The sequence below is a fragment of the Hypomesus nipponensis genome, chromosome 8 (genome assembly GCF_054491055.1).
Source record: "Hypomesus nipponensis isolate SF chromosome 8, ASM5449105v1, whole genome shotgun sequence".
Taxonomy (NCBI): Eukaryota; Metazoa; Chordata; class Actinopteri; order Osmeriformes; family Osmeridae; genus Hypomesus; species Hypomesus nipponensis.
Window position 1 is genome coordinate 9,417,687 of NC_140368.1, and position 23,925 is coordinate 9,441,611.

The window sequence follows — 23,925 nt, forward strand, 5'->3', positions numbered from 1 at the left end:
CGCCCTGCAGTCTGGCTGCCATCGTGCCGGGGTGTCGGGGGATTACCGCCGCCATCTCAGGACAGCTGCCTGCAGCTGTGGCCTTCCCAAGTCGAGCCCAGCAATCCTTCACACCTAACTAGCCATCCAGCTCCGGAGTGCCCAGGTCTTTGTCGGAGAGGTGTTAGGAAACAGCTCCTGAGTTCCCTGTGGTGTTTTTTTGGGGGAGATGTAAACATATTGACAGGTGCAATGGATACCCATGATTTGTTACAGCTTGTATTACTGGGGGGAACCGTGCTTAGGGAAATTCAAGTTGACAAACAGTTCAGCAATGTCCTAATAGGATTATTTGGGATGGGAAATACCACCTGCTTATTTTGGGAATTACATAAACTTTGTTAAACTCAGGTTTGTTACCTAGAGCTACTGGAAATGATTCTTCCAAAACTCTTCCCGTCCTCCTTTCTCTCTCTCAGACGTGAAATTCTTAATATGGCCTTTGCAACATTTGGCTAATCTTAGGTGCACAGTTGTACTCTCCCTCTATCCCTGGCCTGCTACACTGTTCTCCACCATTGACCAAGGTCAGCCACCTCCGAGGGGCCATCCTTAGAAACTGACCAAAAAAAGAGCTTACATCTGAGAGTATATTGATTATCTCTCTCTCTCTCTCTCTCTCTCTCTCTCTCTCTCTCTCTCTCTCTCTCTCTCTCTCTCTCTCTCTCTCTCTCTCTCTCTCTTCCTACCCCTTCCTCTCTGTCTTTTCTGTCTACATCTGTTTTTCGCTTTGCATGTTCTGATTGTTTAGAAGGCCCGACGCCTTCGCATGTTCTGAGCCTTGCAAAGGGGATATATGCAAACTCTCTCGGTGTCAAACGTGTCCAGTCTTCAACCACCCACCCCTCGCCATGTTTTTCCTAAATCACCACTTTGTCACGGCTGCTATGGCTGTTACGTCCCCCTTGACTGGGATCAACACAATCAGATCCAGTGTGCACTGGGGAGCCGGCTGCCTAACATCTGTTTCTCATCGAACCTACTCTCTCTCGCTTTCTCTTTCTCTTTCTGTCTCTCTCTTTCTCTTTCTCTGTCTCTCTCACTCTGTCTGTCTGTCTCTCTCTCTCTCTGTGTTTCTCTTGCCCCCTCTCTCTCTCTGTGTCGGACCAGTGTCGGCGGCAGGAGCTGGGCCCTTTAATGACCTCTCCCCTGAAGAGGCAGTTTGACGAGATCCCCGGGACCAAAACAAACGACGTCCGCGGGGCAAACGGAGGCGAGCGTCCGGGGGAGGGGGAGGGCATGGGGGTTAACGACACATGCAGGCATTGACCTGCTAGGCCTGGGGGGCTGAGGGGGGGTTGACGGAGGTGTGAGGGTTGGGGTCAGTAGAGCCTGACCTCGCTCCGTGCCAGCACTCCCTACCCCCCACCCCAACTATGGGGACAAGTGACCCATAGAGTGGCGCCTGGTCTGGGCCTAATCCTGCAGCACAAAAGGGGGTGGTTTTGAGAGGTGGGGTGGGGGGTTAAGCCTTGTGTGACAGAGGTCTTTGCCCAGCCCAGCCCTGCTCTCATCAGCTTCTGATAACGAGCCAGACACCAGACACAGAAAGAACACACGTCACGTACACACACCCACACACACACACACACTCACACACACACACACACACACACACACACGCACACTGCTACTTGTGTAAATCAGACCAGCTAGTCAGGTCAGATCCCTTCTCCTTCTCTCAGGTATGACAAAGCTTTGTTTACAGACGGGCTTTACTTTACAACAAAAGCGATGAATCACACCGAGTTATTAGTGGCTTCTGTTTCCGCTACGATGAAACAGATAGCTCACAGAGGACAGGTTTAGATTTTTCTTCTTTGCTGTAACGCTCCTGGTTGAATGAGAGGGAAGGCGGGCGGGGAGGGAGGGGTTTATACAGGACAGACATCTTGAACTTTAAAACACACATTCCTGAGGGAGCTATTAAAGCCGTTAGTCAGAACGGTGGCAAGTGGGGAGCAACCTGCAAGATGGGGCTTCGTTTTTGCAGTCCCATTCATGGTCCAGGATAACTCCTCAGCGCACTGTGGAAGAGCTTGCTCAAAAAACACACAAAATGCATTTTAAACACACACCAACGCATTCAAACATATATATATATATATATATATATATATATTTGGCTCAAGGAGTTTAACTTTAATACCGTTGATATATAATCATCCTGCAGGGTTTGCATGGATGTCCTGATCTGTCCTGGCAGTCGAGTGCTGAAGCCTTCATGGTTATGAAACGACAAGCTCGGATCTGACCTCCAGATCAAAAAGACAGCCCCAAGAGGGCTGGAGAGGAATATGGCCATTCCATATTGTTTTTCTTCGATACACACACAAATATACACATACGCAAAACAGGAGGCATGCACACACACACAAGTACACTCACCTTGTTCAGCCCCAGCGATTCTTTGCATGCGATCAGACATCTGGCAGAGACCTGGGGCTGAAGATAGAGGCCTTCACTTCAAACGCTGGAGGTGGAGAGTGAGGAACACGACCATGACTGGAGCATCTGGTTCTGCTGATCCAAACCCATCTTGACCCTCCACCCCACCCCAAGCTCTTATTTGCTGGATAGCATTCCTTTTCAGGGAGAGGGAGAATGAGTGTAATAAGGAGAGAGAGATATGGAGAAACACCTGGGAAGTTAGGGAAAAGAACAGATTTGATTTATTGCTTTTCCACATTTTGAGACATGATTCACAACCTAAAGAGCCACAGCGAGATATGTCTAATTACTGCTCCAATCCATTATTGTTGAAAACCTCGTGGCCACTTTATGATACTTAAGCTTTGGGGTCAGCTGTAGGTGGATTTGTGCTGAACAACATCTGTTTTGTCAAGTTATGAAACTGGTCGCAACCTCCTTAATCTCACTGCTGGCAAAAGCCATCAAAACTAAGCTCTTCATAGGATGATGTTGTCTGTTGACTGTGGGGGGTTGAGTTTCTCTCGCACGGATGACTTAGCTCTATCTCTTGATAGCGCCCGGCTGATGCTGGTCATCATCCTCAACCACAGCCGTCATCCACCGTCACGGGAGCAGGGATATAGAGGTGCAGAGAGATGCCTGGCTCTCTCTGTCAGCAGGTGTGTGTATGTGGGTGTGTGTGGGTCTGTGTTTGTTCAGGCCCAAAGCTTGTAACAGGGAGTGTTCCCTGAAAGGTGACAAGAACATTGAGTAAAGGTCAGATGAGATAGAGGGAGAAAGAAAATGAACAGATGAAGAATGAGTGCGTGAAAGGAGGAGAGAAAAGGGATGACAGGCAACAGTGATGTTGAAAAGAGCAGAGCTCCATCTGGGGTCAATCTGCTAAATCCAGTACTGATTGATAACATAGACCTGCCTGTTTACGTGATTATGCTGGCGAGTGTCTGTGTCTGTGCGTACATGAACGACCATAAAAGATTGCAACTTTCAGGGAGGGAGTGGAATGCCTGTTTATTTTCTGTCATGTTTCATGAAATGTTTGACTAATGGTGCGTGTCTGTTGAAATGAACTTGTCCTCCTCTCCACTAGTCTCATCTTCTCATGGCCCCTCTCCTCTTCCCCTCTTCCCCTCTCTTCTCCTCCCGGCTCCTATCCCGTCCTATCTCATACCCTCCCGACCTCCTCCCCTCAGCCCATCTCCGCTCAAGGAGATACAGAGATAACGTTACACAGTCTGTGTTGAGGAGTGCCAGGGCTCTCTGACGGACTCCTAATTCGACATGTGCAGCGCTGGCGTTTACCACGCTGCTTCCAGGAGCCTGGGCACGTCCTCTCCGTCGAAGTGCTCCGACAGTGATTTATGCTCAAGACAACTCTTTCAGTGACTGAATGAAGCGGTATTTTGGGTGTTGCACAACTGCATTGTTGGGCGGATAGGGTGTGAATGTGATGGTGCAGTGTTCCCTGGCCATGAGTTTGTTTGTGTGCCATTGTGTCTGCTTTTGGGTGCGTGCATGTGCATGCTTGTGTGTTGAACTTAGGTGATGATCACTCAGCTCTGTGAGGGGAGATCAAGACTTTCTCTCTCTCACACACACAGACAGACACACAGACATCATCATCCCATTCTTATATGCAGCCCTGCCTCTTTAAAACTTCAGGCTATTGGGTGTACATTTTATTAAGAGACTGTCAAAAGTGCTGACTTGCCAGGTGCAAGACTGGTTTTAGCTGTGAACGGGTCCACTCTTATTCTGTGTGTGTCCCCTAGCTTGTTCATAGTTTACCCAAGTTCTCACTCTCTCTCACACACGCACACAATTAAAAAACACACACTCGAAGCTTTCAAACTCTTTGCAATCTGATTGTAGTGTGTGGATATTAGAGCAAGTCTGGACTGGTCACGACTCAAAATAGTACTGTTTCAGCAATTGTGCAGTATATCTGAGAGATCGACAGAGATGGATAAAGAGAGTGAGAGAGAGTATCAAAGTGTGGAAGAGAGAAACTGCAAGAAATGAAAAGAGACATTTAGTGTGTGTGTGTGTGTGTGTGTGTGTGTGTGTGTGTGTGTGTGTGTGTGTGTGGATGAAGGGCGTGAAGGTAAAGGACGGGTAAATGCCAGCCCAGCGAAGCCCAGACCTGCACAACTGTTATTTTGCTGTTGAGCTGTAAAGTTACACAACTTCACACAATAGGCAGCCAAACTAACCCTGAAACAAAACACCTCCATGGAGAGGCAGCTACATTAGAGGGCCTAGCTAAAAGCTAACATTAGCCTACAACTCTTATTTGTAGCAATTATAGTACGCTTTCAATCTGCGCCATTTTATTCTTTTGTTAGGTAAGATCTAACAATATGTATGGGTAATAATACTGTAAAATTACCTGTTTAAAAGAAGAATAGAGCATTTTAATTGCGAGAATTGTGGCAAAAACAAAATAAACATGTAGGTGTGAAGCGAATCTAGCAGCAAGCAAATTATTGTGGCCTGTTTAATCGAGTTTATAGTCATATGTACAGGATACACAAGTATACAAGTACAATGAAAAGCTTTGTGCCGCTGAGCTGCCTGTAACAGTGCAGATTTTAATAATCAAATAGATAGTAACGGACAATACTAACAATAAAATAAGAAAAAAAAGAAAAAAAGAGAATAATAATAATTTAAAAAAACCAATATTCCTCTGTCCTCTGGTGATGAAGTCATCAGTGGTGATGGGGTATCTTTGGGGTCGAGGGTCTCTCCTGGACACAAGTGGCATCTCTTTCTCCCCCTTACAGATGTGTTCTCCCAGACAGAGCCTAGGGCGGTTGTAGAGAGTATGTGACTGCAAGTTCCTCTCTGATGGTTTCTCCAGACAGGGATGTGAGTTGACAGTGGAGTATGTGTCATGTCCCAGGCTGTGTGTTTGTGTCTGTATACACTGGATATCTGTGTGTGTACGTGTGTGTGTGTGTGTGTGTGTGCATATGTTGATGTGTGTGTGTGTAGGGGACACTGCTGGAGCGGGGGAGTCATCAGCTCTATAGGGAGAGGAGGGGCGCAGAACCGAGCTGGACGACAAGGCAAAACAGGGGGTCTGGAATAACAGCAGGAAGAGAAGCTCTGTGTGTGTGTGTGTGTGCGAGCTTGTGTTTAACGAAGCAGGAAAAGAAGCTCTGTGTGTATTAGTGTGTGCATGTGCCCATATGTGTATGCGTTTAACGGTGCAGGAAGAGAAGCTCAGTGTGTGTGTGTTCGTGCGTGCTCACGTGTGTGTGTTGGTACACGCTCAGCCAGGCAGGGAGTTTCCACTCTGGACTGGAGGTTTGCAGGAGGGAGAGGCAGTTGTCTGGTAGCCCCTCAGGGGTAACACCGAGAGCTTCTTCTTCTGTCTCTGTGAGTACAATCACATGCTTCTGGGTGTTGTTTAGGCTTGTGTGTTTGCATTTTCATAATACTAAAACCAACTTTTGTAAGTGAGCTTTTTTGCATCCATGCATGTGGGTGTGTCTGTACAGTATGTGTGTGTGTCGAAGCACCTATCAGCATAGAAACATTTACATCAATGGATATTGATTTGCTTGTCAAAGTAATGGGACTGTAGGGTAGGTGTTCACCTGTTTCCATATCCACATCTATGTCTGTGGAAGTTTTGGGATTTTAATAAGCTGATTGTGTAGTGTAGACAAACCTGTCAATGGTGTGTTTGTGTCTGTGTGTGCCTGTGTCTGTGTGTGCTACTTACGCACATGTCGGTGGTTTGAATGGACAGCAGTGTCGGACAGTGCTAATCAGTTGTGCAAATGTCAGCAGTGGCAGTGTGCTGGGGCTAGCCGTCTCCTGTCCGGGGAGGACAACAGAACTGTTGTTGCTGCGGAAGTCCTAACTTTGTCTCGTTGACGGACGTGTTATAGATGGATCGTATTATTGTCTTTACTGTATATCTGTTTTGTTGCAGTGCACAGCTTTGGGCTGGGAGGCTTGTCCCAGCAAACAAAGAAACGACTGTGTCATCTGCCACGCCGAGCGCATGTTTTCGTTTGGCCCGGCCCCAGATGTTGATCATGTGGTAATGTGATTGACGAGGGAAGTGCTATAAACGCCACTGTGCATAAACCACCGCAGGCTCCGGCCGCACGCCATGAGGAACGCGCCGCGACCGCTCAGGAGGGCTATCACCCTCACGCCCACTCCTCCGCTAACGAACCAATTAACACGAGGCAGGGGCCGGCCTCGTCTGGCAGAAGGTCGTCTGAGGATTTGTGATGTGTGTGTGTAGGGGGGGGGGGGATTAGGAGAGGAATGCGGAGGGGTGGGGGGGGGGTGTGGGGGGTTGGGGAAAGAGAGTGGATGGCGTTTTAGGTGGAGTCATTAGCACCGGGGCTGCGGATGGGGGCAGGGACTGGGGTCGGGAAGGGGGTGAACTGGCCCAAGCTTGCAAGACAGGACAGCCCCGGTCCCAGCTCTCCAGGAAGGTGTGCTCCGTATAGAGTCCAATCAACAAACATAATGAGCTGTTTTTAGATATCTCTAGTGCAACCGTTTGCTTACGTTCCACAGGCTTATTGTCGGATTGGTCCCGGTAAACACAGATGGCGTGTCTAGGCAGGACAGAGTTAACCGGTGCCAGAGCCAAATCGGGTTGGGTTTGTTTGCGTGACTCTGGGAGTTGACCCGGTCAGTTAATTACACACAGCAGAGTGATGGAGCGCCTCTATCTCCTCTACGCCTCTCTCCTTACTCTCTCCTGTCCACAGGGAGCTCTGCTAATTACCATCTTAAGTGAAAAAGGTGTGTGTGTGTGTGTGTGTGTGTATTTGTATGTTTTTCTGAATTTGGACTTCGATCGAAGAGAGAAAGGAACGCGCTCTCATCTGCCCCCGTGTTTGGTGCGTGTGTGAATAGGTATGTCAACGGAGATAGTTAAGTAACTGTTCCTTGTTTTTGACAAAGTACAATATACTGGAATCCGAAGTTGAGTTTTAGCCTTCACGTTGGAGAGAAACATGTTCAAATCCAAGGGCCTAGCTACACAAAGCCAATCTCCCTTCTTCCAAACACTTCAGCTCTTGTGCTGCTATTTCTGTCTGTATTTTGGCGTTTCCGACCACTTTGAGTGCGGTGGACACGGAGGTGAACAGCTACCCTTGAGGCTACCATTACCTAGATGATGGAGGGAGTTGGCCGCGTGTTTTAGTCTTATGCAGCCAGGGGAAGGGCCCCCACCCACCCACCCCTCAATGGCAGCTACAGGAGAAGCCATTATGCTTAACTACCATCATTAAGTTAATCACCAGCTCTCTGCTTGACATGTCTGTCTTTGCTGGTCTGTCTGTCAGTCTGCCTGCCTGCCTGTCTGTTTGTCTGCCTGCATACTTGCCTGCTTGCCTACCTGTCTGTCTGTATGTCTCTCTGTTCTGTCTGTCTGCCTGCCTGCCTGCCTGCCTGCCTGCCTGCCTGTCTGTCTGTCTGCCTGCCTGTTTGCCTATCTGTCTGGTGGTCAGGTGGGCTCTGTGGTAAGACACCAGTATGATCTTAGGAAATGAAGGTATTATGAGGCATGGCATGAAATGAAAAACACTAGTGTTTTCGCTTAGCCTTGGATGTTGTTTGGAGCTTTTGGGTTCTCTTTAGGAAGGTTTAGACTTTTATCTCTGTTTTTCACAGCTTCAAATTAAGCCTTTTCTCTTCGGAAAATACCAGAGGTTGTTTGGGATTTGGGAGCATTGAAATATGAACATAAATCCAGATACACACTATACTTATCCCATTCTCTTCACCCATCCACACACACACACACACACACACACCCATATCAGATGGCTGTTCATGTCGCTAGGATGTCCTGTCCCGCAGGTCAGCTTTCCTGGAACAAAAGACTCACACAAAGGTTAGCTAGGTCACATAGACACACACACAGGCAAACACACACACACACACTGGCGCAGGTACAAGACACAGGCAAGCACACACACACACAGGCAAACACACACACACACACTGGCGCAGGTACAAGACACAGGCAAGCACACACACACACAGGCAAACACACACACACACACTGGCGCAGGTACAAGACACAGGCAAGCACACACACACACACGCACATAAAACACACCACTGCTTTTGCTCCAACACCAAGACTATAAAGGGGATTCACCGTGCGCAAAGTCTCCCCAGTATGAAATGGATCAGACATAAAACACTTCTCAACAGGGTCGTCCGCAGTGTGCACGCCCGAGGAAACGCGCTCTGAGATTCAAGCAGAACTAAGGCAAAGCCTGCCTCTCTTAATACGGGTTTTGTGGTGATATAGGATTGACTCATTTTATGGCATTCATGCATTTTCAGTGAGATTTTCAGTTTCTTCCTAGGGAGCAACTCAACAAGGGTGTGTGATGGTTCGACCCCTGTCTGACCTCTGTCAGGCCTTGGCTTAAAAAAACATCAACGGCCAGCTCAAAAACGACTTCCTCTACTCGTTTACATTAGCGTGTGACAAGTGCAGCTCAACTCAACTTGTTTGTCATCCATCACCACTGTGAGAGAATAAGTATAGACTGTGTATGAGAGTGTGTGTGTGTGTGTGTGTGTGTGTGTTGGTCACACAGCAGAGCAGTAGAAGTGCTGGGGTTGCTGTCAGCTGCCATGGGAAAACCAACCACTGAGAGTGAGAATGTGGGTGTGTCTTCTTCCTCTTGCCTAACCACCTAGTGATCTGGTGGTTTATGTGTCTCGAGGGGGGGGGGGGGGGGTATGTTTTTTATGGTCGCCAATGGCGACCGAGTTGTGGTTTTGAGACATCTGGAGCTAGCCACAGGAAGTGTGGAGATTTGACGGGAAATGGTTTTCTGTGAGAGCAGGGTGTCAAATGTGCTTGTCAGATGTATAATGTAATACAGTATATATATATATCTATATCTATATCTATAAATATATATAGTATGGAGAGAGAAAGAGAGACCTTCCTCAGCTCATCATGTGTTAGTTCTGTGCTTGGGGCCCGGTGTGTAAACATCATTACGTGTCTCCTTAGGAAACACTAAGCACTAAGTCTCATTTTACATAACAGGTCCTCCCGTTCAACCTTTCGCTGTCACTCACCTCTGCCAAAACACTCTGGTGGGATCTTCAACACCATATCTATCTCAGTCACAATCCTCAAACATCATCCGGCCTGCAGCGACGAGTTGTAAGTGTCCAGTGTAGGTAGACAGGGTTCATTTCTCAGCCTAATTGGAATTGGCTGCTCATAAAAGATTCAGGACGACGGCTTTGGTTTCACGGCGTGCTCCCCGGTTTGAGTCGACACGTCGCCCTGTCCTGACCACGCCGCCCTGTCCTGACCCCGCCCCCCTGTCCTGACCACGCCCCCCTGTCCTGACCCCGCCCCCCTGTCCTGACCCCGCCCCCCTGTCCTGACCCCGCCGTGTTGACGAGGTTCCGTCAGCCACCGGATCACGTTCATCCGCCAGCTGGATTGAGTCCGTATTTGTTAATTGAGTTTTAGGAGTTACGGAGGCTTGAGTCATCTGTTCTGGCTGTGGAGGGCAGGGGGGATGGTGGTGGGGGGGTTATATATTGCTGTGTCAGGTAAGATTGCTTCTGTGGTTGCACCCTTAAGGTGACACACACACACACACTGGCCCTGGATCCTTTCACCATGACTCAGCAGAAACGCATGCTCTACGATAGTAGAATGATTACGAGTGTGGACGCCGGCTATAGAAGGAAGCCTTACATTAGCCAAGAATCTAGAATGACAGGCAGGTACCGTAGCTGCAGTCATTCACTATCTACAGTATGATGTCAGCTGATAAGGTCAATCACAGAGATCATTGTTTACACTAACCTTGTAGTCTGTAGTCCATGTAAAAGATATTTATCTACCAGATAGCACTGGGGCTGAATGGATTCTCTCTGTGTTTGTGCTCTTTTCTTATCACTGGATGAGCTTTTCCATATGTGTTTGACCATCTTCCTTCCATCTCTCCATCTTCCCTCTCCCTCTCCACCACTCCTGCCTTTCTTCCCATACCTCCCTTCTCCCTCCTCCTCCTCTTTCCCCTCCTTCAGTCCCTGCAGGTCATGCTCTCCTCTCTTCACACCGAGCTCGACATTCAGAAGTACTTGCTGAAAATACAATCGCCCGACAGAGTTAGTCTGCCTTTGACCTTATCTGCATCATTCCCCATGAGTGTGTGGGATTCCCTGTGTGTGTTTTCAGTTCCTGCATCCAAACTCACCTCTCTGTTCCTGTGTGCCCCCTTGCTGTGCCTCCCTGCCTCAGCCTCTGCCCCTACGCACTCATGCCAGCTCCTCTTGCCAAGCAAGCCACGGGGGGGACAGAAAGCTTCATCAATTGTTTGTCCCATTCAACCCACCCAAACTGTATGTGTGTGCGTGTGTATGAGTGTGTGTGTGTGAGTGTGTATGAGGGTGCTCGTGTGCGTGAGTGTGTGTGTGAGCGTGTATGAGTGTGCTTGTGTGTGTGAGTGTGTGTGAGCGTGTATGAGTGTGCTTGTGTGTGTGTGTGTGCACGTGTGCGTCGGCGTTTCGATGTGCTCGCGTTCGTGCACGTACGGCCCTGGCCGCGTGTCTACAAACCCATTATTTCCCTGGCACAAGCAAAGCAGCAGTGCCCACTTTCATAAAGGCCTCTGTGTGCACTGACCCCAGCTATTAACTCACACACTGCCCCAGCTCGATAGATGACTTTTCATCACACACACAGACACACACACTAAAGTACTTAAACGTAAATGCACAAGCACTCAAACACTCACGTTTAGTAGCCGTCCAAAGCCTTGGTGCTCCACTCTTTCTGGGGTCTCGGTTAACACATTTCTGAAGCATGTAAATGTAACTGGTAAGTCTTCAAAAGATAATACTGAAATGTATTTCTTTTGACATCGAGTTAACATGGGCTCTCGACAACTTGTAGGCATGCTTACAGCGCATAGTGTTCTGGCGTTACTAATTGTGTGAGATTAGAAACAGATTTTTCCCTCCATAGGCATTTTATGTACTCTTTTTTTTAACCTTTGAACAGGTGTGTTCTGACTTGAATTGTTGCACACTCTCTGACGGCTGAAACTAGTCTATCAATTTCGAAGACTAAAGCATAATCTTCTGCTCTTCTCTTCTGTAAATCAGTTTGCTGTGGTGTGGTCTTGTGAGTTTGACCCCTTGTCTTCCCTCTCTCTCTTTCTCTCTTTCTCTCTCTCTTCCACCCTTCCAGGGTAGGAGCCCTAAGCACGGCCCCAGCCCTGTGCCCAGTGTTGGGGAGCAGGCTGAGCATCTCTCCCTGGCTTCCATTGAGTCCCTGGACACCATGTCGGAGGCGGACTCCCCCAGCGCCTTCACCCGTGGCAGCCGATCCAGGGCCAGCCTGCCTGTGGTGCGCTCCACCAACCAGACCAAGGACCGTTCCCTAGGTAGCTACCTCTGCCAGCCAGCAGGTGTTGCAACACTACACTGCCAACCACCGGCAGGCATGTGTGACCGTGTTGCATGTGAGGGCGTGTTTCAAGGACCCGACCATCCAAAGTTCCGTCTTGTCTCTCTTTCCCCTCTCTCTCTCTCTCTCTCTCTCTCTCTCTCTTCTCTCTCTCTCTCTCTATCCATGTTCTCACACACATAAACATCAGTCTACTCTCCTCCCCCTCTTTTCCCATCTCTGAGCTTAGCTGTAATTAGAATTCATTTCCCCTGCACCGGGAGATTACAGAACACAGCCCCACAATGTGCCGTCATGTTATTTACCGGATTAGAGACCACAGGCGCGTTATCAATTCACTCGGCCACTTCATTAACTGCAATGTCGAAAAATCCCCAAAGTTGTGTGCGGCCATGGACAACAAGGGAGCTCTCCCATCGCAGCATGTGCTGCAGTCCAACTGACAGGATATTGCAGTTTAATGGGTGACTTACGAGCGTAAACAAACTCCTTTTATGTGGGGAAGGTAATCATTGTCTTGCTCTTCGTGCTTTTTTGTCTCTGAAAAAGAGGGTTTAGCTCCAGCTTTAGCCTTGCTGGAGCTAAACATTTTTGTGTCAAATCTAAGAATGTTCTATACTCCCGTACCACGTGATACACACACACACACACACACACATCTGCAGAAAGCGTTGTGACACCAGAGCGTTTATGGGGTGAGAAAGGGGGTGGAGAAACAAGGGGAACATTACCCAGAGTTCCTTCGGTGGCCTTCCACCCCCGCACACACACACACACTCCCAGTTTGGTCTTTTGAGACACATGGTTCGTCCTAGAAGCCAGCACTGGCAGAGGGATCAGCACAGCACTTTCACTCAGAACACTGCAGTTCCTCAAGACGCTGCAGGAATCAAGGAAGTTCTTTAAATCCGTCCAGTAAGTTTCTCTACTTCCTTCAATACGGCATAGATTTGTAGGTTTGAGAGCTTGTGTTGCTGTCGGAAAGTGTGGAGTTAAGTGCTACCAGGGGGTCCCTGCAGTTTGAGTTGGGATTGGGTCGAAGGTGGAGCACAGTGTCCCATTAGGCATGAGGACAGAGTGGAGTTGAGTCTGTTTAAAGTCCGGGAGAACCAGAGAAGAATCAGAGAACGTCTGTTCTTTTTACTTCATTTGTTTCCGTTGCAACCTGAACATTTGGTTTTCATTTTGAGTGAAATTGGCCAATGAGCACCCACATGTTGCTCTGTAACCCTATCCCACACTGGTGAAAGCCAGATAACATGAATGCTCCAGTATGTATTGTGAAGTCTCAAATAATGTGGTGACTTGCTCTGTGCTGTTAGTATAACCGCAAACCAAGGAAGGGGCAATATTAGTTTGTATAAAAGAAAAACACATTTGTGAAGTTATTACAAGGGAAACTCATAATGAGGTGTGTGTGTGGGCCACTGAGCAACTCAGCAGTTTGTTTCCCAAAGTCATGCTTCTCCATCTCTCCTGTTTCAAGGTGCATGTAGCATGTGTAATATTTCACCCACATTAGGGAGCTTTTACTGGCCCAGTCATTGATGGAGAGAGAGAGACACAGAGTAACATTAAAGGGTGGAACAGAGGAAAGGAATAGAAATAAGGATCTGTAACAGCACAACCATATTGTTCAATATTGTGTTGCCTCCCCCCAAAAATCCTGCATCAAGGAAAATCTTGTACAAATCCTGGTGTTTCCATGAGGAAGGTTTTTAAGTCCTGTGTATTTATGATGATGCTGTGTTATAAGCGTTGACTTAAAAAGACATCCTAAGAGACATCTGTTTTGGTGGTGTACCGTGAAGTAGCCACACCCTTAGTTCAGAAGAACTGGAGCAGGACACTTTGATGTAAAGTTACATGTTTCTGCCCACATCACACATCACCCCGCCCCCTCTTCCCCCAGCCCTCTCAGTCACACAGCCCACAAGGGAATTCAATGTGCCATCTTTGATCTTTACAGGAGACACACATTTACAATCTCTCTCTCTCTCTCTCTCTCTCTCTCTCTCTCTCTCTCTCTCTCTCTCTCTCTCTCTCTCTCTCTCTGTGTATCGAATCTCACACACACATCATTTCTGTACTTAAGCGAACACCCCCCATAACCCCTGTGGACCCATAAACGCCACTAAATCCTAAAAGATGGCTTTCTGACGGCATACTGGACTTATCTGAACACACGCTGTCTCAGGTGACCTGATGACTCCCCCCCTCCCCCCTCCCCCCCCCCGCCCCCCAGGCGTTCTGTACCTGCAGTACGGGGACGAGACCAAGCAGATCCGCATGCCCAACGAGATCACCAGCTCGGACACGGTGCGGGCGCTGTTCGTCAGCGCCTTCCCCCAGCAGCTCACCATGAAGATGCTGGAGTCCCCCAGCGTGGCCGTCTACGTCAAGGACGACATGAGGAACGTCTACTACGAGCTCACCGACGTCAGGTGGGTGGTTTGGGTCTGGTCGTGTCCATGGATGTGCCTGTTTGTCTTTGTGGAAGCAGATCCTTCAGGGTGTGTGTGTGTCCCCAACCCCTCCTCCCAGGTTGTCATTGCTACCCTGCTGCCTTCCTCTTCCCCCTTCCTTTGCTACTTCCTGTCTAAGCCCTCTCCACACGGGAAGTGACCTGGCCTGGAGCAGCCTGCTCGTCCACTTCCTCCTCTCCAAACAAAATCAATAAAGCTGCGGATACAGAGGCTACCCGACAACTCACAAGCCCCTCTCAAAAACCCTCTTCTCCTAATCTGTTTTCCTTGAGTATTATTATTCAAATGATTGTTTCCATGGTTCAATGTTTGTTCAATGTTTGTTCAATGTTTGTTTCCGAAGAACGTCAAACACAGTGCAGAACACCAGAAAAATAATCAATGCCTCTTTCCGAAAGCTATACCTCGACTTCAGCCGTGTACTGTGTTCAATGTGTACTTTGGGACTATCTCATTTGTGTTATGTAACAGCAGTAAAAAGCTGTCACGTGGGTTACCGAGGCTAATACAGCACAGAGGTAGAGAACACATTTCAAGAAGCCGCACTCTACATATCAGCACCGAGCACATATCCGAAAAAACGAGAAAACTCGTAGTTTCAGTCAACAAAACGTCCACAACGCCGTTTGCAGATTTCCCTATGAGTCATTTGAGGCTTCGGGTATAATTCGAATCTTTGGACACGGATGGAAGTCTGGCGCGATGTCTGACTACAGGAGAAGGCTGTCTGGGTACGACGTGGCCATGGCTGAGTACTGGCCCATGGCAGGGTACAGGAGACCCAGGTCCAGGCAGGACCGGCCGCTCTCTGACGGAGATCTCTGGGCCACCGCTTTACCAGTGGATGTCTTTCCCCACAGGAACATCACAGACCACTCCTGCCTCAAGGTGTACCACAAGGACCCGGCGCAGGCCTTCAGCCATGGCCCCAGACCCACCAACGGAGACGCCAGGGTGAGTACCAAGCTCACACCCATCTGGGGGTTCCACTGAAATGGGCTGGTCATCCAAGCATTGGTCCCTGATCTTAGCTAGGCCACACCGTTGTTGTTGTTGTTGTGTGTGTTTTTCAAATACAGCGACAGCCAACCTTACCTGGGGGGTAATTCTAACTAAACTAGAATGAAGTTAGGTTTGGACTTTGAACCATTTTTATTGTGTGTATAGAAATTGTATTTGTTGGTAGTGAGTGAGTGTGTAATTCCCAGAACCACACCCGCGGAGTAACAAGGATAAAGGTGGACTTGTTTATGAGTGTCGGTCACACCGACTGGCAGGGTGCCAATGGCTACGTCAGAGAACAGGCCTGTCTGGGAAGTCACAGTGCACTGGCACAGTCATCAATGGGCCTTACCGTATCCAGTCTCCTTTTCCTCTCAGTTCTCCTTCACTTATTACTCTTCTGCCCCCCCCCCCCCTTCCCCAAGTCTTTGACCCCCTTCTCCACCTTTCCATTGTTTTCTCCTTCTACTCATCGCCCATCGAGACACTCTTGTGGTCTGTGCTCCCCACCACCTCAGCTACTTAACGGGGCCTTTTTTTCTGATTATGGGGTGGAGGGGTGTGAGGGCGTGTCAATCCAGCCAGTGGGAGGGCTGAAGAGGAGGGGCAGCCCTGTGGAGGCAACCCCGCATGCACGTCTCACTACAACGTTGCTGGGGGATGAATGGAGGAGGGATTGAACCTAGATTCACAGGACTTTTTCTTTCTCCATTCTTCTCCAAATCTCCCCCTAATCTCACCCCACCACCACCACCTCGCTCCCTCCCTCACACACACACACATTATTTTTGTTTCCCGTCGATGTCACGGAACTAAAGCTTCCTAAGACCTCATTCCTTGTGTGTTCCTCCACCTTAAATCCTCTCGGGCCAGCAGACCCCTGTCTCTCTCTGTAATCCAGGCTCTGACGCTTGATCTACCCACCCTACTTTCCCCTCTCTACGTGGATTGCTAGGAAACATCCTCAGCATTATATGAATACTATTCACATTCTCCCGGGGAAAATATGATTTCGCCTAGATAAAGGGAGTGCAGGTGCTTTTGTGGACTCTGAGGGGGAGAGTGCGGGGGGGGGGGGGTAGTTTGAATTCCTCTAAAAGCTTATGAAAGTGTTGCCCTGGATGGTAACACTCTTTGAGGGGGCTCTCAAAGGTCAAGAGAATGAGTGGGAGAAGAACACACATAAGGCAGGATGGAGAGCGGCTTTGGGAGGATCAGCAGGCAGAGAGCAAGAACTTCCAAACTGGAGGTGCAACACTTCATAAGGAATCTTTCAAGAAAACCTTTTTAGGATAGCACTAGCTGCTTTTAACATAGACGAGCAATGTTCATAGGTCCCTAGTTACATTTCGTAGCTAGGGAGGCCTTCGGAGTTGTTTAGCACACAGCTCAGTGCCAGCGGAATATGAATTTCATTTTTTTGAAGCAGTCGTTCCTTTCCAGACAATTATTCCATCTTCTTTTGTGTAAACACTGTCAATCTAACTTGAGCTGGAGGAGAACGCAGAAGTTCATCCTAGAATCGGGTGCACTGTTTCTCTTATTTGAATGTATTTATATGATATATTATATTTGTTATGATCTAGTGCTTAAGGTGGACTGGCAGGCCATTATGCATCCCTAGTAGAGTGTTGGAGAGTTATTGCTGATGTGTGCCTCTCTGTCTCTGATGTGGACTCTCTAATCAGCACCATGAAGCAGTTTAGCCCGCAAGCTGTTACACACTCTTGTCTCAACAGACGAAATCTGGATTCTTCTGCTAGGTGTGGTCCGCAACACATTAGACATGTGAAATGCACCATGTTTCTTTGCATGTTATTTATTCAGTTTGTATGTTAGTTTGTGTATTTGCAAGAGCGTGTGAGAGAGACAGGAGTATAAGAAATGATGTTGGGTGTGTGTGTGTGTGTGTGTGTGATAGAATGATAGAAAGAAAATATGTTCTGTGTGAGAGAGAGAGAGAGAGAGAGAGAGAGAGAGAGAGAGAGAGAGAGAGAGAGAGAGAGAGAGAGAGAGGTTAGATTATGGTTATGGGTCATAACAAGGCTTGGTACAGATTAGACTGAGCTCTTTCGTGTTGTCCCAACCAATCAACATCTAGCAAAATGTCAAGTGTGAACCTGCAGGTCACATGGTACAGATTTCCCCTTCGAAATAAAGCAGACATCGAAGTCTAGATTGTTTTTTAATCAAATGCTGCAAGAACATGTTGCATCATGCATTTGATATCAAATGGGAATTTGTAGGCAAGTGAATCTGCAACAGTTGTTTTAGCTTGAACTAGTCAAAGAAATTACATTTGTGATGAATCAATCGAGGATAATGTTCTACTATGAAATATAATGACTGAATGTCTGAATCAGTGCCCTGTTTTTACAATTGGCCTGATTAGCTGATGGCAGAATGCCCCTTGCAGACAGACCGACATGCACACACACACGCACACACACACACACACACACACAAGATAATCAGTAGCTTTATTTTTGACAGATGTTAAGCTCAGACTGCAGATGTTCCCTCCGAGACAAAGGCCTTTTCTGATACCGCCTTGCATTGGCAAGTCTCGTTTTATTGTGAAAGCCAAAAACTGGCATTCGAGAAGCAGGGACAACTACTAAAATTGAATGAGAGCCGCACCTGTTCAAACACTGTGTGGGGGGGAAGAGGGGGGAGGGTTGGGGAGAGGGGTTGGAGGATGGTTAGTCTATGGTGGGCTGAACAGTGTTTCTTTATATCAGTATTATCGTGAAGTTCTTCATAAAGTTTCGTACTGAAATCAGGCGGAGCTGGTTCATGCTGGAGACTATCATCGTCCTATCACACAGTCGGGGGACACTGGGTATGGGGGCCTATTTAACAGGATATCGCTGCACTCTGCATTGCTTAGTGCGACACAGGATGCTCACTGTTTCAATCCTGCTGCCTCCGCCTCCCCGGCCTCCACCCTTGGTTCTGTGTTCCTGTCATGGGGGGATGCGTCGCTGCTCTCTGCTCGGATGTCGAGACGGTGTCTCCTTTGGGTGCGGCAGGGAGCCGCTGCGAGCAGAACCATTATGGCAAAACATGTATTGTATCGTGTGTAATAAAGTAGGAAGTAATCACTACTGCTGAGTCCTCCTGCCTGAACCATGTCGTACTGAGCTAGCAATATTTTTTTCTCCTTCCATAATACCAAATGTTCTCTTTCTTCCATTCAGATTATTTAAATAGTACAGAGCATCATCGGATTAATAAACAGCTCTTTTTGGTTTGTAAATGAAGTCATAATGTTCAATTAGGTCCAGTTAGCAATAGCTACAGTATTACTCTGAAATAGATCAAGAAAAATGTTGCTCTGTCAGCTTCAAATCTTCATGTGTCAACATGTTCACAGCTCTGCATATTTGAACATCAATAGCTGCTGGCCCCTCAACAGACTCATGTGAAGTGATTTTGTGTACACAACACCAGTGTTTGCTGTTGCTTGTGTTTTGTACATAGAGTTTCAACTTCGGGCTCATGGTTCACTGTAAGGTGGTTCCCCTCAGGATAATACCCTGTTATCTTCAATTTTTTCCCTTTTTAATCTTTATCAAATATTATTCTCACACTTAATGACATAGTGCTACTTAAATCTTTATTGATGATAAAGAACTGTTTCCCTGAGGATTATTTTTGCACCTGGTTTTAACAATGTTATATCAGCTGTGTTTGAGGATTATTCATCACAGTCAGCTGTTTCCAGGGTAGAATCAACAGTAGGCTAATATACTGTCGTTCTGCCTTCCATGGATACATATTTGTTTAGTTTGGCATTCTTATTTCAGTTTAAGCATCAGCTTAATCTTTAGCTAGCCTGTGGATGTCGACCTGGTGTACAGCTGGACTCAGTCTTCAATCTAACAAGTAACAACCGTGTGGTATCGAGGGGTCTTTATGAGTTCCTCCCAGACATGTTGTATTTCTAATAACAACGAGAGAGAGAGAGGGAGAAATAGAAAGAGGGAAGGGGTAGAAGGGAAAAAGTCTTTAAAAAAGCAACATGAGCCAAATGCAAACCAAATGTTCCCATTTTAACCCCTCATAGCCTCACATCTGAAGACTCATTTTATGATTTGTTTAGCCAGAGTTTTATAGGTCTACTGACCAAATCCAGACCGTTGCCCCTTAAGGTCATGATATTTGAGAAACTAAATGCTTGTAGACCCTGTAAGGTACAATAGCATCTGCTTGTGATTGACAGCCATAGCTGTCTTGTGTGGCTGTGGTACGTACCAGAGAGCAGAATAATGGTTCTGCGTGCTTATATACAGTACAGCACTGCTTGCCCAGATACAGTACAGCCCTGCTTGCCCAGATACAGTACAGCACTGCTTGCCCAGCCCTGGTACTGTAGTTCCCCTGTACTTTTCCTTCGACTGCACACCTTGGCAAAGACAATAACAAGTCAAAGACAAGACAAGACAAATAGACATTTTGCACTCAAGTGTATTTAGGTATGATTATACTAATCTAAATAAGTTAAGGCGTTGTTGTACTTCTACCATCTTAAGCCTTTGATTTATTTATTTAGAACATGCTGTTCTGAAGTTTTTGAAATTAATACTGTGTTTCTGGCCAGACCTGTATCTCCAGGATATTTGTAGACGTCTTTTCCTTTACAGGGTAGGAACCTTGTAGAGACGTAAAGTTCTTGTTTGTCTTTGTGAGTGTTCCCAGCCCAGGCATTGTCTTAGTTCGCTGATACAAGCTTTTATCCTTTATTGCTTTTTCAATTCTACACAGACACAGGCTGCCACCTTAGTGTGCTGTCGCACCTTCTCTCATTTAAAGGAAGGAGCTTGAATCATTCAGATAAGAATTGTGCTTCACATTATTTTTATGAGACTACATGTTTACCTAAATATATTTAAAAAAAAAGACTTGGACAGTGTGCTACTCTGCAAAAACGACCTTCAGTCGGAGAGAATCCTTGTCCGACAATATTCAAAACTGTGACCTGTTCACCTCTCATTGAGGTGTAACCTATGACTCATGCTTCGTCTGAACAAAGCTTTGATTGTTTGGCAGCACAGAGGAGGGAGTTAGAAGGATTGACAATATTCAAGGTTGCGTGCAAAGTTTGCAAGACTCCTGCCACAAGTTGTTGCAATGTTTCACACTGCCAGTCCATAGATTTGCGCCCACCTCTGATTGGAAATATGCAGCTTCCCTTGAACGTGGTGAGTGTTTGTATAACCCTCTACAAAGTTGATTCTGTATTTTTTTTATAATTTGACAAGGACGTGTAACCCAACAGAGTCTTAGCCTGTATTCAGCTGTGATCCTTTATGATGTCACCTTTATTATCACTTGGAGTCACATTGAGTCCCAAGTTTCTTCTTTTGTAATACAAGGGTTTGTTATACATGCATGGTATGGGGAAGCATTGTGTAGATTGAGACTAGATGTTCACACGGAAACTTTCTCTGGCGGATTCCTTTTAAATTTGCAGGTGACTCGCCACCGAAACCCTTGATGAAATGATCTCACTGCCACTGCAAGGCTCCTACCTGCAAGTTAGCTACACATTCCTCTGAGCTCATATCCCTGCATGCCTTCCGACTGCCGAGTTTCACTGTCAGCTATGTAATCCACAATGTGAGATTTCACTCTGTTAACTTTTAACCACAACCGTAGCTGCATCATGTTGGAATTCATAATCCATCAGTACTCAGCAGTCCTCAATGGGTGGTCAGGACAAGGCCATAGCTGCCTGTTCCGGCCTCCTGTTCCCCAAAAAAACAAAAAAATAAGAAAAGTGCCAGAACAAATCTGTTGCAAATTAACTAGCTACTTTCTTGCCCCCGAGGCCAGCATAGCTGAGGTCCTTCTCACATAGTGTTTTCATATGTGAGACTGTTTGGAAAGCCACAGTGTTATCTGGGAGAGGCCTCTTGACATTTCTGAGCACTATGTAAACTTTGGCAAAAAGCTGGAGGTAAATGTTGCAGCTTTTGAAAGAAATGTGAAATGCTAGTTATCCGGGACAATAATCTTGTACAGTGGTATTTTATTCACAATCTGAGGCAGAGTACAATTTATAAAGGATTGTTCAGTGAAATGGAATGTTACTGTGCAAAAGTGTGTGTCAACTGTTCTTTGATTCTCTTTGCTGACGGTTCAATCTTGTCACAAAACATTTTGAGAAACAACAGCCTTAACGGGGTTAGAGCAATGTTTTATTTTCGTTGTGGTGGGATGTCTGGCAGGACACACACAAAACAAACAAGAGTTTCAGCTATTCTCCAAGAAAGACATACCCCCTTATTTTGACGATCTGAAACGCAAGTATCAAAACACAAAGCGCAAGTAACTTTGTGGGCGTGACTTCAGCTTGGTTGTTATTTTGCCGGCGGGATGAATGACTTTGCGCCTGGCGCAAATCTAAAAAGGGTTGGTCTGAAGTAGCTACATTACTAATGGGTGTGGTTTGGGCGTACGTGCAATAAACCAATCAGAGCATCATCTCACATTCCCTTTAAGAGCAGCGCTTGTTCCATGGCGAATTGCTATTATAACGGCGGATTTGCCAGGTGCACGCCAGGAGCAGTTCACAGGAGGAGACCAACATTCTCGTCAAAGCCGTAAAATATAGAGAAATGACATTGTATGGGAAAGGCAGAGCAGTTTTCTCATTGCACTAAATTGCCCGCTCATGCTGTTCATTCAAATTATTATTCTTATTTTTACATATATTTTATTTTTTTAATTGTTATATTTGTAAATTGTTTAGTTCTTAGAATTAGTTTAACTAATGTACTTTTGTACTTAATTTATACCAGTTTATTGTTTGCACCTTCCTGCCACAGTAAATCACGTGTTTGTGTAACATAAGCTTCATGGCGAATAAATCGAATTCTGATTCTGATTGGCATGGGAGAAGAAACCTAACCAAATTAACTTCGGTTAAACAGTCATGGGAGGAAATTGCCACAGTTGTTACAAATAAAGTTCACATACATAGAAATTTCTTATGAAAATCTTTTTATATTCATTGAAGAAATGTAACACGCCATAAATCAAAACAATGTAACGTAGCTTCGCAGAAAGAAGACTGGCCTCACCAGCAGTGCGCACGGACCAAGCTTGCGCCCTTAAAATAGCATCTGAATAATGCGCCATTGACTTTAGACCACGTTTTTCCTGGTCAGTTGCGGAATTGTTTTTCGGAAACTGCAAGATAGCACCAGGGAACGTTTGCGCCGGAACACGCCTCCTTTTTCGCTGAACCGCCCACGGGAGCGCAAAGTCATTTCGATGTGCGTCTGTGGAGGGAAAATTTGCCTTTGCATCGAGTGCAAACTAGGAATGACACTTGCGTCGTTGACTAAGTCAATTGCACTGGGTGCAAGATAGGGCCCTTGATGTTGCTATTCGCTAACAAAGATTGCCAGGGTTTGCTGTAAATCTGATGTTGAGTGTGTGGCTTGAAGTGTGTTTCATTCTGTGTTTCTGCATTTCAGATGCACAGAGAGATGATGTACGCCAGCCGAGAAGTCCAGCACCCCCTGCGGCAGCCCCCCATGGGCCCCCCGCCCCTCCACCCCATGCAGGGCGCCATGTCGCCCACCACCCCCCACTCCCTGCCCCCCTCGCCTTCCCGGATCCCTTTCGGCCCTCGCCAGGGGCCTCTACCGGCCAACACCACCATTCCCCGGGACCGCATTGCCACCGCCACCCCTCCGGGCCGCTCCGTGTCCCCCTGCCCGAGCGCCATTCTGGAGCGGCGGGACGTCAAGCCGGATGAGGACATGGGAGGTGGGAAGAGCCATAGCTTGGCCCGGGGCAACGAGGGGCTGTACGCGGATCCTTACATGCTGCACGATGGGAGAATGAGCCTGGCCTCTGCCCACATAGGGCACCCCCCACCTGGGGAGAGTCCTGAGCACGGCCTGGGGGGTTACCACCGGTCCTCCATCCGCTCCACAGGCTCCTACAGCGGGCCCAGCCCCACGGACACCATGGAGCACCCCGTCCTCTACCGCCAGAAGTCCCGCAACAGCCAGCTACCAACGCTTGGCTCCAAGACCCCGCCCCCCTCGCCACACAGGATGACTGAGGTCCGGGTGATTGACATCCACAGCGGCCCGCCCCCCCACGGAGGTGTGCCGCCCCCCCACGCCACGCACATGGAGCGCTCCTCGCCTGTGCGTCAGTCCTTCAGGAAGGAGGAAGTGGCGGCCAGGTCCAGGAGCAACATGGGCTCTCCTGTGGTGGTTGACCTCCAGGGTCATGGGCCCATCCCGCCGGCCAGTGACCCCCAGACACGGTAAGCCTCACGGGGACCCAAGGTGGGATAGATGGGGGGGGGGGGTGGGAGGTGGAGCATGGAGCATGGACTAACTCTGCATCCCTGTTGCCACCCTAACAGTACGGCTGGGCTGTTGTAACCCTAAGCCTCATCATCCTCATCTTCTGCAAGGGTAGAGACCCGGCCTTCGTCCATGTGTTTGTGAACAGAGTCAAGCCGAACCCAGCGGTTGAGACTGGACG

General features: G+C 47.6%; 1 protein-coding gene across 10 annotated transcripts in view; it reads left to right on the top strand.

Annotated features, from left to right (window-relative positions):
- kiaa1217 (KIAA1217 ortholog) overlaps positions 1–23,925 on the top strand; it is a 69,097-nt gene that overhangs the window by 25,189 nt on the left and 19,983 nt on the right. For 8 of the 10 annotated variants that reach the window (XM_084702653.1, XM_084702657.1, XM_084702651.1 and 5 more), the window contains exons 3-7: positions 10,537–10,617; positions 11,702–11,897; positions 14,166–14,364; positions 15,267–15,360; positions 22,896–23,701. In XM_084702653.1, coding sequence (XP_084558779.1) covers positions 10,537–10,617; positions 11,702–11,897; positions 14,166–14,364; positions 15,267–15,360; positions 22,896–23,701 — 1,376 coding nt within the window. The remainder of the gene's footprint in view (positions 1–10,536; positions 10,618–11,701; positions 11,898–14,165; positions 14,365–15,266; positions 15,361–22,895; positions 23,702–23,925) is intronic. The other 2 variants (XM_084702654.1, XM_084702660.1) reach the window with 1 other exon arrangement.